Source organism: Papio anubis, chromosome 7 (assembly GCF_008728515.1).
Source record: "Papio anubis isolate 15944 chromosome 7, Panubis1.0, whole genome shotgun sequence".
Lineage (NCBI taxonomy): Eukaryota > Metazoa > Chordata > Mammalia > Primates > Cercopithecidae > Papio > Papio anubis.
The window spans coordinates 72,086,032-72,108,461 of record NC_044982.1 but is presented as its reverse complement, the minus strand read 5'-3'; the positions used below and the strand labels follow the sequence as shown (position 1 = coordinate 72,108,461).

The following is a 22,430-nucleotide window of genomic DNA, read 5'->3' as shown; positions in this document are numbered from 1 at the left end:
AGTTGGAAAGTTGATTCCAACTTTCATGGATGTCTTGGAGGGGTTCAAAACTTCAGTGAGGGAGTTAACTGTAGTTGCTAAAAATAGCAAGAGAACTATAAATGGAGCCTGACAATGTGACTGAATTACTGCAATCTCACGATAAAACTTGAACAGACAAGATTTTGCCTTTTATGGATGAGCAAGGAAAGTGGTTTCTTGAGATGGCATATACTCCTGCTGAAGATGCTATGAACATTGTTGAAATTACAACGAAGGATTTAGAATATTTTGTAAACTTAGTTGATAAAGCAACAGCAGGGTTTGAAAGGATTGATTCCAATTTTGGGGGAAGTTCCATTGTGGGTAAAAGGCTATCAAATAGCATTACATGCTACAGATAAATCTTTCATGAATGAAGAGTCGATCAATGCAGCAAACTTTATTGTTGTCTTATTTTTTTTAATTGCCATAGCCACCCCAATCTTCCGCAACTATGACCCAGATCAGTCAGCAGCCATCAACATCAAGGCAAGACCCTCCACCAACAAAAAATTATGACTTGCTGAAGACTCAAATAATCATTGGCTTTTTTTAGCAATAGATAATTTTTTAATTAAGATAGGTACATATGGGTTTTGTTTTTGTTTTTGTTTTTTTTGCCATAACGCTATTGCACACTTAATAGACTACAGGATGGTGTAAATGTAACTTTTATATGCAGGGGAAAACCAAAAAACTTCATGTGACTCACTTTATTGAGATATTCACTTTATTGCAGTGGTCTGAATCTGAACCCACAATAACTACAAGGTATGCTTGTAAATACCTTATTTTAAACAAAAAGTGAAAATGATTTCCCTGTTTGTTATTTACTAACAAATAGACTAGACATTTGCATCAGACAGTGAGCATAAACTTCCCTGATCACCTCTCAAGAGACATGCTCCCATTTCTCTTTTGACTCTCCTCAAGATTTCCTGTAAGACTAAATTTTATCTTCCGTATGTCTCACAGGTCAGTGTTCATAATAACCATCAGTTATACAACAGCAATTTAATGAATTTCAGCAGAGTGAGGACAAATTGCAGGTTTCTGAGTAGAGGGCCAGGATAGGTCATCTGGATACCCATTGAAACTAATGATTCTCGACTTTTCCTGCCTTCAACTCACCACAGGAATATTAGACATCCACTTGTTAGTGGTTCTCTATGGGGGATAGCAGAGGAAAGCCAAATTTGGGCATTAATAGAACAAATCTTAAGTTAAATCCTCATATTATTTTTCTTGAGATAGTATGACCATAGCTCAGATATAACCATATCCAAGTTTTAACTACTTCAAACCAAGTAATTACATATTATTCTCACTATTCCTAATTGTGATTTCAATTGACTCTAAAAATATTAAACATGTATATATTACTTGAGACCTCTAGACTATAAAATACTTCAAAAGTCTAGTCCTTAAAATGTTGGGCAAAAAATACCTCAATTTTGGCCGGGCACGGTGGCTCAGGCCTGTAATCCCAGCAGTTTGGGAGGCCAAGGCAGGTGGATCAGGAGGTCAGGAGTTCAAGACCATCCTGGCCAACATAGTGAAATCCCATCTCTACTAAAGATACAAAAAATTAGCCAGGCATGGTGGTGCGTGCCTGTAATCCCAGTTACTCAGGAGGCTGAGGCAGGAGAATCACTTGAACCCAGGAGGCAGAGGTTGCAGTGAGCCAAGATCATGCTATTGCACTCCAGCTTGGGCGACAGGGTGAGACTCCATCTCAAAAAAAAACACACACACATAATGCCTACTTTTTTTAAATTAGCAACATTTTCATGTTGCAAGACATATAGGATAAAACATACTTACTGCTTATCTGGTCCTCCACAGAAAATAATTCAGAAATGTAAATACTAGATCAATATTTAACCATTAAGGAAAAGATATACTGCTACATCAGCTGATTTTTTTTCTCTTTGAATTTAATGTATTTACATCAAAAAATTAGGTAGTCATTTTACATTTAAGGAATAAAAACCTTAAAAAAAACAATACAAAGAGTGAAAAGATTTTAACCAAGTTTACATTTCTTTTTGCTATAATTTTTAACAACAATTCGTCTCATCATAACTTAATGCAATGTGCAAATGCAGCACCCATTACAATCATTAAACTAAATTTAAGGAAGTACACTGTTAATAGTGACCCTCAGAAGAAATGGATTTCTCTTCTATTGAAAACTCTACGGTATATAAGCATTACATAATAATGCTACTTAACCACCTTTTGTCTCAAGAATTATCACCAAAGTTTTGTGGAAATAAGTCCACATAAGAATAAAATATTTAAAAGGTGAAACGTTCTTTATTTTAACTTTAGCAAGATCTTTTCTTTTTCATTAAGAAACATTTTAATAATTTTAAAGCAAAAGCTGTTAGAGTCTAGATAGCTAAAACTGTACTCCTGAGTTCAAGCTTACAGATAAATCTTTTGTAAGTAGTTCTCAATAAAATATCTTCCCTCCCCATACCCCTACCCGAAATCTTATATTGTTCTTACAAAACTTTGGTCAAGAGTAGAAATATATCCAGGCAGATGTATATGCCATACAATAGCAAGAACAGTAAAGCCCAACTAATGATTTTGAGTTTTAAAAATAGAAGGCAATTAAAATGTACTCAAAGTTACATTAAGAAAAGCTTTCACGGGGGTAATATTGAAACAGTCACAAAGGTTAAGAAAATACTGATATCAAAGTACAAATGACTACAATGTTAAAATAGACAAAAACTGCTATACAAGAGCCTCTTTGAAAATTAAAAATAAAGAACACAACACATGAGTCAGGATGATTTTCCTGTTCTACTCATGAATTTTAGTCTTTATAAGGTTGGTTATGTTGACATCTAGAAGAGTTTCTTATCACATCTGATGGTCTCATTCCAACTTCGTAGGGTGGGTCTTCCCCAAGGAACCTCTGATCCTGCCGCATCTTGGTCATTGTACAATTTCAAAGTAGTGCAATATCGCCATGATGTGCTGGGGCATGAAGACGTATCCTGTGTATAGTGCCATCCCCACAATGGAAACCAGCATTGAATCTGAGTTGTAGTTAAGGAAACTTATTATTATTAATTTATTCAAAACTAAATCCCCACATGTTTTCAACAACTCTTTTATGATGAAGTACCCATTCACTTAGTACTTCCTCATTTATATCAAGCACTGATAAAAAAAAAAAAAAAAGAACGATAATGCTAGCTACTAACAACTATGCCTGGCACCATTCTAAGTTGGTTTTCGTTTTGTTTTGTTTTTAGCTCATTCATCTTTACTACCACCATATAAGGTAGGTACTGTTATTCTCCCTGTGTAGTCAAAAACATCAGACTGCTTAAAATGTTTTTTTTTCCTTCTCTTTTTTTTTCTTTTGCTCTTGTTGCCCAGGCTGGAATGCAGTGGCATGATCTCGGCTCACTGCAACCTCTGCCTCCTGGGTTCAAGTGATTCTCCTGTCTTAGCCTCCTGAGTAGTTGGGATTACAGGCGCCCGCCACGACGCCCAGCCAAGTTTTGTATTTTTAGTAGAGACAGGGTTTCACCATGTTGGCCAGGGTGGTCTCAAACTCCTGACCTCAGGTGATCCACCCGTCTCGGTCTCCCAAAGTGCTGGGATTACAGGCGTGAGCCACTGCACCCAGCAGGACTGCTTAAAATGAAGCACAGGATGTGACACTGTTCTACCTAAGAAATAAATATACAGGAATAAAATTCTATTTAATGACTGTAAAAGGTCTACCAACTTAACTAATAAGAATGTATGATCAAAGAATTTTAGAATTAGTTAGACTAGAATGTGGCTAAAAGTATTTTTAGAGTCACACAGAGCTAAAATCAATCATACACTAGCTTAGGGATATATAAAATGACAGCAACTGCTACTATCAAACGTTTATTTATTATTATCACTATTAAACATCATTATCACTATTGCTACTATTTGCAACAACTTCAAATAAAAGTCATCTTGATAACCTAAACAATAACTTTTCTGTACTGTGCTCCTTTATTACAAAAGGAACTGAAACTGCATATATGGAAGTCAACAAGAGGTCTCTCCTCTGGGGCCACACAAAATACTGCTAGCAAAAATTATGTCAAATCTAAGGGCTTTTGGCTTTGCACAGTTACATAGGATGCTAAGAGGAATAACTGGTTTTGAACTGGGGTCATGCTTTATTAATTCATTCATATTCTCATTTATTCTCTCTCTCCTCTTCCACTTGCCTTTCCCCTTTCTCAACTCTACATACCTTTACATACTATTATTTCTAAAATAACTTGCATTCTTTTATGAGAAAATAGGGTTTAAATAAGCAATGTGCTTACTACCAACTAATATTTGTGTAACAGGTTAGTTGACAAATCTCTTCCACAATTACATTATCTTACTTAACCCTTATATATTTCCTATGAAATGTTTATTATGTTCATTATTAATCAGAAACTGAGAAAACTGAGTACCTTGCTCAGGGCCATAAAGGAAGTTGTCTTTGGAGCTAGAGGTCAAATCAAGACTGCCTGACTGAAACCATAAACTCATTCTCTTCACCCAGCAAACAAGGGCAGAAAGTCTTTCACAATCTTTTTTTACAATTTACTTTTTAACCTCCCTTAATCCAGTTCTTCCTTAAACTGCCACCTTCTATTTACTAATTTCAAGAAAGAAAGAAAGAAAGAAAGGAAAGAAAGGAAGAAAGGAAGAAAGGAAGAAGAAAGGAAAAGGAAAGGAAAAGGAAAAGGAGAAAGGAAAAGAAGGAAGGAAAGGGAAGGAAGGAGAAGGAAGGAGAAGGAAGGAAGGGAAGGAAGGAAAAGGAAGGAAGGAAGGAAGGAAGGAAGGAAGGAAGGAAGGAAGGGAAGGAAGGAAGATTTGCTGCTTCTATGTCATTGGCATATATTTGTTCATCACCAACACACCATCTGATTCTTACTCCTCCAGACTGTAGGCATTGTCCTAAGGTCACTGGTGGTCTCCACTAAATCCAAAGGCTGTTTGAATTGACACTGTTTTAGTCCTTCTTCTTCAAAACCCTTTGCATTTATGCCTGTAGTCCCAGCTACTCTGGAGGCTGAAGTGGGAGAATCACTTCAGCCCAGGAGTTCAAGGCTGCAGTGAGGAGCCGGGGCACGCGCCAGCCGGGCAGGGCAGACCTTGTCTCAAAAAACAAACAGAAAACAAAACAAAACAACCCCTTCCACTCTTCAAAACTCTACTCTGGGCTGAGGTATTTTCTAAGGCGCTCTTTTAATCTCTCTTACCATTTTCCTGTTTTTCATTGGCTCTTTCCTTTATGATGGATGATAGATGATAAGAGTGAACTTTGTGCTTTCTTTGCAAACATCCACTCTACCTCTCCTCCTAGTATAGCAGCCATGCCCTTTTGGTTGGACTAACCCATCTTCATGGATAACCCCTGACTGGTCTTAACCAATTAGAGGGATCTCTTTCTCTTGGTAACAATGCCCTACCTCAAAACTGATTAATCAGCTCAAAGCTTAGGACTTCTGCCAGGAATTCAGGAACATAGATGCTCTCTCCTAGAATATGCAGCTTGCTGATGGAATCTTGCAATCACTAGAGTCACTTTACCTCCATGAGGAAAGCAAGATTCAGAACAAAGCTAACTCAAGAAGGTGGCAGAACAAAAATAATCACAGAAAAATGGAGTCAGAATCCTCACCAAAAAACTCCTAAGCCCGCCCTACCTCTGGATTTTTACATACTAACCTAATAAATCCCCTTTACTTTTTTTGAGACAAGGTCTCACTCTATTGTCCAGGCTGGAGTACAGTGACACAATGAGAGTTTACACAGCCTCAACCTCCCAGGCTCAGGCAATCCTCCTACCTCAGCCTCCCAAGTAGCTGGGACAACAAGCACACACCACCATGCCCAGCTGATTTACTATTTTTGTAGAGATGGGGTCTCCCTATGTTGCTCAGGCTGGTCTTGAACTCCTGGGGACAAGCAATCCTCCCACCTCAGCCTCCTAAAGTGCTGAGATTACAGGTGTGAGCCACCAGGCCTGGCTGGTCAATCCCCTTTACTCTTAAAGCAGCTTGTTCAATTTTGTTACTTGCGGCTGAAAACGTTCCAGATCAAATGGAATTCCCATCGTTTTGTCTTGGGCCCCACACTCTCTCATAACTTAAACAACTACAAGATAAGTATCCCTTATCCTAAATGCTTGAGATGACAAACATTTCAAATTTCAGATTTAAAAAAAAATTTTTTAGAATACCTGCATTGGCCGGGCGCGGTGGCTGAAGCCTGTAATCCCAGCACTTTGGGAGGCCGAGACGGGCGGATCACGAGGTCAGGAGATCGAGACCATCCTGGCTAACACAATGAAACCCCGTCTCTACTAAAAATACAAAAAAATTAGCCGGGCGTGGTGGCGGCGCCTGTAGTCCCAGCTACTTGGGAGGCTGAGGCAGAAGAATGGCGGGAACCCGGGAGGCAGAGCTTGCAGTGAGCCGAGATCGCACCACTGCACTCCAGCCTGGGCGACAGAGCGAGACTCCGCCTCAAAAAAAAAAAAAAAAAATAGAATACCTGCATTATACTTACCAGGTGAGCATACCTAATTCAATATCAAAAATGCTCCAGTGGTCATTTCATTTGACTATCATGTTGTTGCTCAAAAGTTTTAGATTTTGGAGCATTTCAGACTTTCGATTTTCAGATTAGGGATGTCCAATCTGCACCTTAATGTTGTCAACCTGACCTCACCTTCCATACTGCAGACAGATATTTCTGCCTACTTACTGTACATTTCCATCCATGGCATTCAACAAGGTAACTTAAATTCAAACTGAACTCATTAACCTTCTCCAAAACTACCTCTTCCTATGAGTCCTATTTTTCCAATTGACACAACTATTTGCCAAGTCATCCAGTCTAGAAGGCTTTTTATTCCTTCTCCCCACATTCAAATTACTACTTCTCAGTTCTTCCCCAACCCCTACAAATGACTCTTAAATCTCACCCCCTCAACCTTAATCAATGATAAATGATTAAGGCATGACAGGTATCTGCTTACCTGTCAATCACTGGCTATAGGGTGGGATACAGAAAATCCACCTAAGCAAGAAAGCTGCTTGGCAGAGGACAATACTCTGGAGAAAGAGGGAGCTATAAGTCATTAGCAGCCAACACTCACGGAGGCTGGGGGGGTGGGGTACATCAGCTATTAAAGGGGACTTAAGCTAGGTGCAGTGGCTCATACCTGTAATTCCAGTACTTTGGGAGGCCGAGGTGGGAGCATTACTTCAACTCAGGAGTTCGAGACTAGTCTAGGCAACATAGTAAGACAATGTCTCTACCAAGAATAAAAATAAAATTTAAAAAAAAAAAAGGAGACCTAGGTGAGGACCAACCACAAGTACCATGCTACTTTTCCACTGTACTTCCCAACAGTTCAAACCACTCCCTAATACACATATATCCTACTTGCAGCCATATTACAAGAGTCTCAGAAAACAACATTATATATTTCCAAACTGCTCTGGTTTTGCTTATTTTTTAATAATAATATAAGTAAGAATAACAGTGGCGGCAGCAGCTTTCACTTTGCGAATGTCTAGTGTGTGTCTGGTACTAGTTAAGCACTTCATCAAGTTCCAGTAACCTCCCCAACAACAAAGTAAAGGGGCCAGTTCCAAACCAAATCAGTCCAACTCCGGTGTGTCTGTGTTCTTAACCACTACACTACACACTTTCCTACATATGAAATGCCCTATTCTCCCTGGTAAAACCTAATAATTCTAGCTCAGTAGTTATCTCCTCTTCTATTAGGCCTTCCCTGGCGTTCATAATTTTTCCCATTCTTACCCCAGCCCCTTGGCAGAACTAATTATTCCTTAATGCTCATATAGCTCCTTCAATACTTTGTATGAAAGTGAGTAACACAGCACTTACCACCTGACGTTACCTATTTGTAGATGTACTTATCTCACTAAACTTATCAACTCCTTAAACAGAGAAATAATATTATTTTTGTATCTCCAGCATCTAACAAAAAACATGCTAAATAGACATTTGATGACTAGAGACGGTCATGTGACTAGATTCATTATGATGCTTTCTACATATTCCACACATTACTGTGGCTGACAAACTTGATAATGACTACAGAAAAGACAAAACCAGTTTCCAGGCAATATGGTAGTTAAGAACAAATTTTGCTTTTTTTACAGCTTTTATGGAAACCTTATAAATATATATACCAAACAAATGAAAATGGTATAGTAATAATCTTAAGGTCATTGGCTCAATTTCAACTCCAATAGGAGTGATTACTATAAATCAGCTATCTGAATATGTATGTTACATAGTCTTTAAGGTACTAATTCTTCAATTTAGTATGGAGAATATATCACTTAAGGAATACGCATAAATTAGCCTAACAGGGATTATTCCACTATAAATCAAGAATCTGAAACTTGGCCGGGCATGGTGGCTCACGCCTGTAATCCCAGCACTTTGGGAGGCCAAGGTGGGTGGATCACCTGAGGTCAGGAGTTCGAGACCAGCCTGGCCAACATGGTGAAACCCTGTCTCTACTAAAAATACAAAATTATCCAGGCGTGGTGGCGCATGCCTGTAATCCCAGCTACTTGGGAGGCTGAGGCAGGAGAATTGTTTGAACCCGGGAGGTGGAGGTTGCGGTGAGCTGAGATGGCGCCATTGCACTCCAGCCTGGGCAACAAGAACAAAAACTCCATCTCAAAAAAAAAAAAAGGAATCTGAAACTTAAGCTCAATTTTCTGAACATTAAATTTTCAAGCTTTTAAACTTTTTACATGCATATAAAAGCATGATTTTAAAATTCTAATTGAAATAGTAACTTATCAAAACTTGAACAGGTTTTTTGCCTGGTTAAAATATAAGATACTAGAGTTCAAGACTGTATACACACTCCAGCATGGGTAACAGAGTGAGACCCTGTCTCTCAAAAAAAAAAAAGAAAAAAATGTTGCCCAGCGAGGCAGTTCACATCTGTAATCCCAACACTTTGGGAACTTAAGACAGGTGGATCACTTGAGACCAGTGAGGCAGGAAAATAGGATCTGGAGGCAGGGAACATAAGGCCAATTCACACTTCAGCTATGACAGAAAATAGCTTCCCCATAGTGTGTAGGCCAAGCAGATGACTTTGTAACTTTACTTCACCCTCTCCATCTACATAGAGCGTACACCAGGTAACCAATGGAATCCTCTAGAGGGTATTTAAACTCTCAAAAATTCTGTAACAAGGCCTTTGAGCCCCTATGCTCAAGCCCGCTCCTACACTGTGGAGTGTACTTTCATTTTCAATAAAACCCTTCATTTCTTCCTTGCTTTGTTTGTGCATTTTCACCAGTTCTTTGTTCAAAACGCCAAGAACCTGGACACCCTCCACAGTTAACATATTTTGGCAAGCCAGCCAGGAGGAAGAGGTAAGCCTCAAGTTTGGGAATTTTTTTTTTCCTCTTTCTCCTTTTCTTTTCTGCTCCATACAGGGGAATATCGCGCTCTCTCTTTTCCTTTCCCACCCAGGACCCATATGGGTAGCACCTAAACATGGAAGCAACTGCAGGTTTCTGACCATGGCTAGTGAAACTAAGGGGTTTCCATGTGGAGAAGCCTAACTACCACCGCCCAGTCCACTTAAGGAACTTGGGTCTTTTTTCTTTTTTTTTTTCCTTTCTTTCTTTTTCAGTCTTTTAGCGGCTGTTTTTTTGAGACAGAGTCTTACTCTGTTGCCCAGGCTGGAGTGCAATGGCACAATCTCAGCTCACTGCAACCCCCACCTCCCAGGTTCAAGCGATTCTCCTGCCTCAGCCTCCTGAGTAGCTGGGATTACAGGCGCCCACCACCACACCCAGCTAATTTTTGTATTTTTAGTAGAGACGCGGCTTTACCATGTTGGCCAGGCTGGTCTCAAACTCCTGACCTCAGGCAATCCCCCCACCTTGGCCTCCCAAAATGCTGGGATTACAGGTGTGAGCCACCTTGTGAGGCCTCAGCACCTGTTTATAATTGCCCTGGACTCTTTTTTTAATCTTTTCCGCACATGGTCCCTGATTCCTACATGTGGTGCAGCTCAGAGCAAAGTCACCCATGTTTCAGGGGACTTAAACCTTCTTTTCTTAGACTAAATTTTTCCCTTATCATACTCAACTGGCTAAGGAAAAGGCCCACCCAGCATCCAGTTCTCATTACAGTTCATGGCTATTCTTCTAAAGCTCATAGTAGGCTCTGGAAGGGAAAACCTGCATGTGGCACTGGTGCCCACCTACGGTCAGAGACATTGGCACTCTAAGACTGGACCCCACAGGAGACGCTCCAGGGGTCCTGCAGACCTCAACCTGCCCAAAGGGGATGCTCTTGGCAGAGGTTCTGAGGTCTAATACTAGGCCCTCCTTAGAATTTACTCTCGCAGTTGCAATGAATGCTGTTTGACCCCAACATTGTTTGGAATCTGGAGTTTACTGTTGAATGGGAAAGTGGAATGGCATTACATGCATCCAGGCTTTTGTGCTGTGGTTCTAAGCAGAGGGCCTGGTTAACAGGTGACGCACTCCTTTGCTACCGTTTAGCCCCAGTGCTCCTTGGAGTCTGGGGAGGTTTGGCCTTTAAAAATCAAACTGCCATGGAGATTGCTTTACCCGAAATTTTGGTTCACAGTCTTCCTTGGATTATCTCCTGGGGTAAAGTAAAACCGCCAAGCTTGTATTGCTATCTCGTGGTCAAGGTTCCAAGCTATTGGATCTTCCTTTGTGTGTGTGTATACATGTCTAGATATGTTTTGTTTTTTTGTTTTTTTGAGATGGAGTTTTGCTCTCGTTACCCAGCTGGAGTGCAATGGCACAGTCTTGGCTCACTGCAACCTCCGCCTCCCAGGTTCAAGTGATTCTCCTGCCTCAGCCCCCCAGGTAGCTGGGATTACAGGTGCCCACCACCACACCCGGGTAATTTTTGTATTTTTGGTAGAGATGGGGTTTCACCATGTTGGTCAGGCTGGTCTCTAACTCCTGACCTCAGGTGATCCACCTGCCTGGGCCCCTCAAAGTGCTGGGATTACAGACGTGAGCCACCGCTCCTGGCGAAGAATACTTTCATAAATAGAATTTGAGTCATATTTTTCTCTCTCTCTGCCTAATTTCTCCAAAATTTGCAAACTATTTGTGAATATTCTTAATTCATGGTAATGTGTCTGTTTGCATACGGTCAAACAGGGTTGCTAGGGCCGCTCAGGGACAGAGAACCCAGCAACCTGCCATGCCAGCAAAAGGGTAAGAATTTCTTACCACTCAGTTTCTGGTCTGCTTTCTCTATAAGCAAAATGGTTAATCTCCTCTGTAAAGTTTTAAATTAATTGGTTTAATAATAACAAGAGCTTAAATCAAATATTTTGTCAGAAAATAGAAAGTGTAACGCCTTTTAGTTCATGTGACTTTAGCAATCTTTGGGAAATAAAGATGGTTTTAAAGATTATTGGTAAAAATGTATTCAAAATGTAAACATTTGGTCTAAATTATGTTCAAATACTAGGTTTGCTAAATGCTTTACGGTCATAAACTGCTTCCTTCGCTTTTGAAAATTGTTTAACTTGCCTGCCTTCCAGCTAGGTAAGGCCAGGGGACATGTGGAGTTGGCCACGCCCCTAGTTATGCTAGAAACAGTCAAATCTTACCAGAACATAACTTACCAGGTTTTACACTAAAGTTAAAATTGCTAAGAATCGGGTCAGGTACGGTGGCTCACATCTGTAATCCCAGCACTTTGAGAGGCCGAGGTGGGCGACTCCTGAGGTCAACAGTTTGAGACCAGCCTGGCCAAAATGGTGAAACCCCGTCTCTACTGAAATACAAAAATTAGCTGGGCGTAGTGGCGGGCTCCTGTAACCCCAGCTACTCGGGAGGCTGAGGCAGGGGAATTGTTTGAACCCCGGAGGCAGAGATTGTAGCTAGCCAAGATTGTGCCATTGTACTCCAGCCTGGGCCACAGGGCAAGGCTCTGTCTCCAAAAAAAAAAAAAAAAAAATTGCTAAGAGTCATCATTGTAACATGCAATAAGACTACCAGAAACAGGTCAGGCACGATGGTTCATGCCTGTAATCCCCCAACACTTTGAGAGACCAAGGAGGGCGGATTACTTGAGGTCAGGAGTTCGAGATCAGCCTGGCCAACATAGTGAAACCCCATCTCAGCTAAAAATATAAGTTAGCCAGGGGTGGTGGTGGGCACCTGTAATCCCAGCTACTTGGGAGGCTGAGACACTAGAAACACTTGAACTGGGAGCAGAGGTTGCAGTGAGCCAAGATCACGCCATTACACTCCAGCCTGGGGCAACAGAATCAGGCTCCATCTAAAAGAAAAAAAAAAAACCGTCTCTACTGAAAAATACGAAAAAGTAGCCTTGTAGGGCAAGGTGGCAGGTGCCTGTAGTCCCTGCTACTTGGGAGGCTGAGGCAGGAGAATGGCGTAAACCCGGGAGGTGGAGCTTGCAGCGAGCCGAGATCGCGCCTCTGCACTCCAGCCTGGGCGACATAGCAAGACTCTGTCTCAAAAAAAAAAAAAGACTACTAAAAACAGTTTTACATGCAAGCTGTGTAAAAATAGTAGAAAAAAAATATTTTTTCTTTTTGGTAAAAGGTTATAAAAGGTTTTTGCTTCTTTAAAATTTCTAGGCCAGGCGCAGGGGCTTACACCTATAATCCCAACACTTTGGGAGGCCAAGGCAGGCAGATCACCTGAGGTCAGGAGTTTGAGACCAGCCTGGCCAGTGTGGCCAAACCCCATCTACGAAAACATACAAAAAATAGCTGGGTGTGGTGGCATGCACCTGTAATCGCAGCTACTCAGGAGGCTGAGGCAGGAGAATTGTTTAAAACTGGGTGGCAGAGGTTGCAGTGAGCCGAGATCACACCACTGTACTGTAGCCTGGGTAACAGGGCAAGACTCTGTCTCAAAAAAAATAAATAAAATAAAATTTCTGAGTCATCATTTTGGCAAAATATATAATGTTTGGTAATCTGGAATTCCAAAATCAAACTTCAGTTTCAAAATTGTCTTTCCAAATGCCTGATTTTCTGGATGGATCAGAGGATCCCTGAAAACATCTAGAAAACAGGTAAACAGGATTATTTGACATGTTTAGGTACATGGGATTGCCAAAACGATGTTCAATCTTCTTTAGGTTATATTTTCGTTAATAATACTATGTTCCAAAATTGTATGGGATTTCTAAAATTCTAATGTCTAAGTATATGCTATCAACTATAATTATTATGTTAAGTTATTGTAAATCACAGAAATAACCAAATCAAACCAGTTGATACTAAAATTGTTTAAAATAGTTTATAACTAATACTTGGTGCCATATTACTGGGAAGACAATTAAAGCTTCATGCACATTTGGTCACCTGGTGCACCATTTCAACATTTTATAAAGTGGTTTCATTCCACTGCTATCTGGTTGTATAAAGCTTTCCCATGCAAGAGGGCTGATGTTGTAACAGTAGATTTCTATGCTACAGTGAATTTTCACCAGGTAAAAAAAGCTTTTTATCATTTGAATCTTCTGAGAACATTAGAGAAAGACTGTCCTTCCCATCCACACTACAACAAAACTTTGGGACCTTGGGCTTTGGGTTCATGGTCTCGCAACTGAGAGGGGTCCCTCCATGCTTTTGGAACTGCATCCGTTGGAACCTTTGAGATAAAGCTAACCAGGGAAATTTCTCCCAAGAAGATGGCATCCTTGATGTGAACAGCTTTTCCAAGTTCACAGATTAAGACTTCTACTATCATGAAACTCTTATCTTTGAATATTTTTTTCTTGCCTACATCTCTACGAACAATAAAGTGGAAAAGGGGTCCGTTATATGCATTTATGGGGTATACTTTTATTTATAAAGGAGTCTGCAGCCAGCCTTCTACCTGGATAACCTTATACTTTGACAGATAACAAATGAAGGCCCAATGTAGGTAGGAAACCTTAATGGTACATACATTGCTTCATAATCAGTCAAAACAAAACACTGGTTCACTCCTCTTAACCCACATCATGGGTTAAAGAGAACATTGCCAGGAGACCTTCACTCATCTAGAAGGGCATCAGTTATTTGGCTCTTTTTCCATGGTTTAAAGTGAAAGAAGCAACGATTAGAAATGTATCCCTCGTGATAGGCTCTATAGCACATTCTACTTTAAAAGCTATATCACACAACAGACTTTAAATTCTCTTGTGTAAGTTACACTAAATAATAGAATTGGCTAAACAGAGAAGTATCTGTGCAGCTGCTGGCACCTGTGGCCTATGGAGAAATACAGATTGCATATTATAAAAATTAAATTGCAGGGGATTAATGAAAAGACCACTTAATCAGCTGGGCGCAGTGGCTCACGCCTGAAATCACAACACTTTGAGAGGCTGAGGCAGGTTGATCACCTGAGGTCAGGAGTTCGAGACCAGCCTGGCCAACATAGTGAAACCTCATCTCTACTGAAAAGACAAAAATTAGCTGGCCGTGGTGGTGGGCACCTGTAATCCCAGCTACTCATGAGGCTGAGGCAGGAGAATCGCTTGACTCTGGGAGGTGGAGATTCCAGTGAGCCGAGATTGTGCCATGGCACTCCAGCCTGGGTGACAGAGTGAGACTCCATCTCTTTAAAAAAAAAAAAAAACCATTTGGTCAAGCAAGCAGACTCTTCATCCAGGTCATTCTTTAATCTATATAATTTTAGGTGGTTTGGTATGGGGACCCGGGTAAGGATCATACTCTGAACTCTTGGTATTATCCTCCCAACAGTCATAATAATCGTCTCCCTGAAGTGCTGTATTGTCTCAAAGGTTTTAAATGCTTGCAGGCAGCCATCTCTAGAATGTCATATTATCTCTCTTCAACTGGAATGACAAGAGCTGAAGGAAATGTGCAACCATGAGGACTTAACCTATAAATGATGTGCTGAGACTGGAAACGAAAATGATGGTAACTGAGAGTGGTCCTATAGCCCTAAGTTTTGGTCATACTCTCACCTAAGTGAGAATCTGAACAAAAAAGGGGGAATTTTTTCAACAAAATCCTGGGAGGCCATTGTTTTGGACTAAGTTCATCCACTGGGCCCCAACAGACCAAACCAAACCGAAACGGGGTTGTTTGTGCTAAGACTTTAAGGAAACACATGGGTTCTAGAACAGACAAGGTTTTGTTTTTTCTTCTGCAAATCTCTGTAACAAACATTTCTGATAGCATAGGCATCTACCTCTGAAGTTCCCATTAAATCTTTTAACCAAATTCATTCCCTCTCACCTAGAGACCATCAAGCTTCAGATGACCATGCAACAAAGGTTCCAGCCAATTCCAAGTGAAGCCACCACCCCTGGCCATCAAGAAGCTACCCTGCTGGCAGGGCACAGGGGCTCACGCATGTAATCCCAGCACTTTGGGAGGCTGAGGTGGGCAGATCACTTGAGGTCAGGAGTTCAAGACCAGCCTGACCAACATGGTGAAACCCCATCACTACTAAAAACACAAAAATTAGCCAGGCATGATGGTGGGTTACCTGTAATCCCAGCTACTTGGGAGGCTGAGGCAGGAGAATCGCTTGAACTTGGGAGGCGGAGGTTGCAGTGAGCCACGATCATGCCATTGCAGTCCAGCCTGGGCAACAAGAGCGAAAACTCCATCTCAAAAAAAAAAAAAAAAGCTACCCTACCTTCACTAGATAGAGCAGGGCGAGAGTTCTGTGGTCCCCAATAGGTAGGGACTAGGCCACAAGGCAGCATGAAGTAGTTATAGAAAAATAACATTGGTCCCTCTGCCTCCCATAAAGATTTATGGGAATCACATCTCTCAGTGGGGAGATGAGGCAGAAAAATAGTGTCTGGAGGCAGAGAACATAAGGCCGATTCACACTTCAGCTATGACAGGAAATATCCTCTCCATAGGGTGTATGCCAAGTAAATGACTTTGTAACTTTACTTCATCCTCTCCATTTACATAGGGCATACCCCAAGCAACCAATGGAATCCTCTAGAGGGTATTTAAATTCGCCAGAATTCTGTAACCGGGCCTTTGAGCCCCTATGTTCAGGCCTGCTCCCACACTATGGAGTGTACTTTCATTCTCAATAAAACCCTTCATTCCTTCCTTGCTTTGTTTGTGCGTTTTGACCAATTCTTTATTCAAGACACTAAGAACCGGGATATCCTCCACCATTAACACCAAGAATATGAGACCAGCCTGGGCAACATGGTAAAACCCCATCTCTTTTACAAAAAAATACAAAAATTAGCTGGGCATGGTGGCACACACCTGTAATCCCAGCTACTCTGGAGACGGAGGTGGGAGGATCACTTGAGCCTGGGAGGTTGAGGCTACTGTGAGCTGAAATCACACGGCTATATTCCAGCCTGGACGACAGAGTGAGACTCTATCTAAAAAGTTTTTTAAAAAATAATAAATTAGCTATACAGGGACAGGTAAGTGAACAAGCAGATAACAGGACAGTGAGGAACTTCTAATAATCAAAAAATGCGGGCCGGGGGTGGTGGTTCACACCTGTAATCCCAGCATTTTGGGAAGCCAAGGTGGGAGGATCACTTGAGGTCAAGAGTTCAAGACCAGCCTGGGCAACAACAGTGAAGCCGTCTTTACAAAAAAAAAAGAAAACAATTAGCCAGGCATGGTGATGTATGCCTGTAGTCCCAGATACTCAGGAGGATGAGGCAGTATTGCTTGAGCCTAGAAAGCGCAGGTTGCTGTGAGTCAAGATCACACCACTGCACTCCAACCTGGGCGACTGAGCGAGACTCTGTCTCAAATAAAAAAAAAAAAAAAAGAAATATGAAACAGACCTGGCAGTAGCCAACAGTAAATTTCTGCCCACCGCCTCCCACCCCCAACGGAGTTGAAAAGTTCAGGTTTAGTGTTGTTGCAGTGGCACTTGTCCATAATTGGTACCTCCCCATAGTTGGGGGACGTTAAATGTACCAGTGAAAATAGCTTTTTCCCCTTCAAGGGGAAGAAAGAAAATCACTCCTTAAAACCCAGCAGAACTGGAGAACAGATAGGAGGTCTTTCCTCCTATCTCATCTCTTCAGGGTTTTTTTTTTTTTTTTTGCAGTGGAGCAAGAGACCAAAACCTAACCTGAGTTACAAGAAACAAGACAGTAATGGCTATTAAGGGAGTGACCAGGAGCAACCGGGACACTCCTTTACCTCCCATATCCAATGTATGTGCTTCACAGAAAAAATAATAATAATAACAAATCCACAAAATACAACAGCTAGAATTACAAAATCCATTCATCCAAGGGTGGTGGAAGGCAGGATGGAAAGGTGGAAGGGTAAATGGCACAGGGAGAAAAACAAAGCATTCAAATCAGTCTAGGCACGAGGACTGGCAAATGCTAGAAAATAGCTGCAGAAAAACTTGTGGTCCTTTCAGACTCATGGTGATGTTAAAAATCCACACACTGGTGTCAGGGAACATTCTGCCTTACGTGTACCAGAGACAAAAATTTCAGTTCTTCAGAGAGAAGGGAATATGCAGAGGGCCCTTGGCAGAGTGGGTCCTGCCCTCCCGGGCAGGGGGAGGTGAACAGGGAAAAGAGCTGCCACAGCTTTCTTCCAATCCCGCCCATTCCATTTGGATGGCAGACAACTCAGTGGCCTACAGCAGCCTTCAGTTTGGCAGGCGACAGATGTGGGGAAGGGAACTTCTCTGCGGAGCTGCTCGGGCCGACTGCAGACAGACTGTCTTGTGGAAGAGTCTGTTGCTTAAGAAGACCACCAAGGAGAAGAGGCGCAAATGGAAGAGATATGCTTTGCCAGGGGTCTTTGCTTCATTGGCGCTGATAATGAATAAAGGAAAGAGGATAGAGAAAAGGCAGCCACTGATAATATATGAGGACAGCACTGCTGTGAGAAAAGCCAAGGGCAAACCAAACCCAAAGTAGTAAGGCCAATTCCTTTCTATGTTAGGCAACCGCTGGTGCATTTCAGTTCCTTTATTGAACCAACGATATTCCAAGCAGTACAGTGAGTAGAGAAGGGACATATGCAGGAGACTACTAACCAGCTGACTGACAAGATGGATGGGAAAGAGACTCACAAACATTCCCTGAATGAGGAAAAGAGCCTGCAGCAAAAGGTTGAAGAGCACGTCAGCAATTATTTTGCTGACACTAAGGAATGGGTGAGGCTTCCTCCCTGATACCTCAAATGCCAGATCAGCTATATCCTGAAACCAAATGGCATTCACCACTTTGCTAAGCACAAACAAAGGGAGCACCCAAAGAGCACTGAAAATTGACGTGAGGAAGAATTCCAGCCACGACCAAACATCTCCATGTAGTGATGATGGGTCATCGATAATTCGGGCTGTTACTGACTGAAGCACAGGAATAAATACTCGATAAAACAAGAGGAGACCAAACCAGAACACTCCACCATTCCAAGCACAACACTGGAAAATTCTACTAACAATACGTGGCTCACTCTCTTGCTTCTGTTCTATACTCTGGGCTCTTCTCTGTGCCAAGACACTACTTGCCCTTCTTCGAGGCTGCTCCTCTCTCTTTTGCTGGATTCAAGCATTTAGCTTTGAGATGGTACAAATACCCCAGATGGAGTCTTTGATTCCTCTGGCAAGGTCCTGGAGAAAGGTTTGACACTGTCAGCCATCTCTTCACCACCAAACTATCAACTACACAGAGGAGAAAGAAGTGTCCCCAAATCTCTCACCATGAAGGATCCGCGGCTCCGGCCCGGCCCCTCACTCACCACGGCTGGCTCTGCCGGGGTGCTTCCAGGGCCGGGGTCACTGTGCCCGCACTGGGCATGCCCGGGCCGCATGGGGCTAATTTTTATATTTTTAGTAGAAACGGGGTTTCACCATGTTGGCCAGGCTGGTCTTGAACTCCTGGCCTCAGGTGATCCACCCACCTCAGTCTCCCAAAGGGCTGGGATTATAGGCGTGAGCCACCACACCTGGCCTAGGCATTGGTTTTATTATGACATTCAGAAGTGCTCTCACAAAGCTAAACATATATATAACAAAGTATACCGGCTATAACTTGCTATCTGGTATAGATTTCTCAATCCATCTCATTCTGTAACAAGCCTCTCAAAATTTAAAGTATCCTTGACACACTGAATTTTAAGAAATGGGTAGTAGAAACAGTACAGCACTAGAGGAGACCCAGGTTTGAGTCATAACTCTGCCATCTCTGTTTGTGTCAAAAGCTCTCTGAACATTAGTCTCCTTATCAATATAATGTGGACATACATCACCTATCTTTCAGGATTGTGAGAATTCAGAATCGAACCTATTCTGCAAGAGAAGGCAATATAATCCTTATTAAAACTGTTCTTTGAGGGTTTGAGCATTTAACATCATGACTTAGACCTATGTTTGCCCAAGTTCATCCTGCTACTAATTTGTTATTAATTTATAGTGTAATCCTAGGATGTCACAACCTCTCTGGACCTGAGTTTCTTCATAAAATGAGGTCCTTTCTTTCATTAACATGGGATCCCACTTGTCTGAAGAGGACATTTAGGTACCACCTGTCAATCGTCCATAAGGCAATCTTCTGTTTCACATGTACACAAAGAAAAAATGTAAAAATTCATCAGTTTTATGCAATACACATATATTGGAAGATAATATACAAAGTACTAGAGTAATCTTTCTATTTACCGAACTCTTCTTGCTGTTTGTATAAGTGCCAGTAGCTATATACAAATTACTCAGGTCTATATTCTAGAGGGGGTTCCATGACTCAAGCAATAGAGAACAAAGTGCAATCTAGAATACAACCTCAAAAACTAAAAAATGGGCTGTTCTGTTTTGTGTTTATGACTTGTCTGTAAACACTGACTTAAGTGTTTGAGAGAGCACCTCTACTGAGCCTTTGCTTCCAGCTCTAGTGCATCACTTGATAAAGCAGGTGCTTCATGAACCATCCCAGAACTGAGCAAATAATGTGCCAGGATACTGTGCAGGTGCTGAAGACAAATGTTTGTTCAAGGGCTGAATGAATCAGAGGTTCTTTATAACCTGGGCATAACATAAATATTTTATGGGTTCCATGGACATAAAAGCAAGTAGATGTGAAGCCATATATAGAATCTATATGTTGTTTTCTCTTCTTTAAGAGGAATCTCCTAAACATAAGCTAAGTTTCCAGCAAGCTAGGAAAGAAAGAAAGATTCTTTTTTTTTTTTTGGCCCATAAAAAGGCCATTATCAGCAACTTAAAAAAAAAAAAAAGTCCTGTAATAAAGAGAGGAAATGCTTTACATATAAATACAGTACATTAGAAACAAAACCATAGCAACTAACATTTCCTGTTCCAATCAGTAACTCTAAACTATCATCACCCACCTTAGTAATCTAATCACACGACTTTGGAAAAATTAAAGGTAGTTTCTCATTGGGAAAAGGTCATAGACATTTGTTCCAGTGGGTATGACTTATATATCTTCACTACTCTAAATAATTTTAATGATTTAAGTCTGATTACACTAGTCACATTAAAAAGCAAAGCTAAAACATTTAAAGCAATCCAATCCTATATTAATCAAATTTCTTTTGTAAAATCAATTCTAGGCCGGGCGCGGTGGCTCACGCCTGTAATCCCAGCGCTTTGGGAAGTCAAGGCGGGCGGATCATGAGGTCAGGAGACGTAGACCATCCTGGCTAACATGGTGAAACCCCATCTCTACTAAAAATACAAAAAATTAGCCGGCCATGGTGGCAGGCGCCTGTAGTCCCAGCTACTCGGGAGGCTGAGGCAGGAGAATGGCGTGAACTCGGGAGGCGGAGCTTGCAGTGAGATCGCGCCACTGCACTCCAGCCTGGGTGACAGAATGAGACTCCATTTAAAAAAAAAAAAAAAAAATCAATTCTAGAATGTTATTTAACCTTAGAAATACTCAAAAGTTGTGATAAATCTAAGAAATCATCTTAATGAAAAGAGAAAACAAAGCATTTGACGAAGTATTATCACACGCTGTTTACTGAAAAGCAATCAAAGCCCTAAGTGAAAGCAGCTGCAGGCTACTGAATGAGGCCCCAAACAGGAAATCTTCCTTATTACTGTAGTTTTCTTTTCCCTTGACCTTAAAAAACTGCAGATCATCACCAACAGAAATGTAAAGAAAGTGGTGGCTCACGCCTGTAATTCCATCCCAGCACTTTGGGAGGCCAGGGCAGGCATTATCACCTGAGATCAGGAGTTCGAGACTAGCCTGTCCGACGTGGTGAAACCCCATCTCTACTAAAACTACAAAAATTAGCCTGACACGGTGGTGCACACCTGTAATCCCAGCTACTCGGGAGGCTGAGGCATGAGAATCACTTGAACCCAGGAGGTGGAGTTTGCAGTGAGCCGAGATCGTGTAACTGCACTGGAGCCTGGGCAACAGAGACTCCATCCCCCACAAAAAAAAAGAAAGTTAATTTTTCCTAGACATATTGACTATCTCTTGGTACTTTTCTAGTTTCCTTACACTGAAGCAAGTGGAAAATATTATACTGTCACAATTATTATACTGTCACATTCCTCTGTATGTTAACCAATTTGATATTCATGGGTCATGTTAAAGGATAGCACATCACCATCAGAAGTTAGTGTTTAGCAAGCAAAATCCATTCTCTAAGCTTTCTATAGTGTGCTGATTATACAAACCTAAGTATGAAAATTGTTTTTAGAAACTACAACTTGATGACAAGCTCTTTTAAAACTAAACAAACAACAAAGCATGCTGCTGAAATCAGTAATGATTACAAACGGAATATTTTTCACTATGGACTAAAATCCTGGAAATGGTTTGTAGCTCTAATCCCAGAAGACACTGAGGCTATGGTGTCTCTGGCACACCTTTATTGATTTGAGCTTCTATTACCCTCAGGAAGATTTGAAGTCCCATTGTTATGGGAAAAAAAATTCTCAGTCTGCTCTGAAATATAATCTGTTCTGCTACAGCACATGTTTCTGTAACATCAGATAATTCACATATGACTAGTAGAGTATACGAGCTGTATTCCTTCATATGGGATATTTCATCAGTTAGGGGAGCAGATTAGTGGGAAAATAATTAGGTGACGCTTGAAAACAAGGGTTTGAGCTGTGCAGGTCTACTTATACTTATACATGGATTTTCTTCTGCCTCTGCCACCCCTGAAACAGCAAGACCCCCTCCTCCTCCTCATGATTTTCTTTCCTCTAGCTTATGTTACTGTAAGAATACAATATATAATACATATAACATACAAAATATGTGTTAATCGACTGTTAACGTTATCAGTAAGGCTCTGGTCAAAAGTAGACTATTAGTAAAGTTTCTGGGGAGTCAAAAGTTATACACAGATTTTCAACTGCCTGTGGGGTGAG

At 41.3% G+C, this 22,430-nt stretch overlaps 1 protein-coding gene and 1 pseudogene across 2 annotated transcripts in view; both read right to left on the bottom strand.

The window, feature by feature from the left end:
* Positions 1-420: 420 nt before the first annotated feature.
* The window catches only part of SPTSSA (serine palmitoyltransferase small subunit A), a 34,926-nt gene continuing 12,916 nt past the window's right edge, over positions 421-22,430 (bottom strand). The window contains exon 2 of the mRNA XM_031668187.1: positions 421-3,077. Within this exon, the coding sequence (XP_031524047.1) occupies positions 2,974-3,077 (104 nt within the window). The 3' untranslated portion in view covers positions 421-2,973. The remainder of the gene's footprint in view (positions 3,078-22,430) is intronic.
* LOC101018466 lies at positions 16,869-18,886 on the bottom strand (annotated as a pseudogene). The gene is made up of 2 exons (XR_001904156.3): positions 18,815-18,886; positions 16,869-18,768 (listed from the first exon to the last, which is right to left on the bottom strand). The product of XR_001904156.3 is annotated as an etoposide-induced protein 2.4 homolog pseudogene (transcript).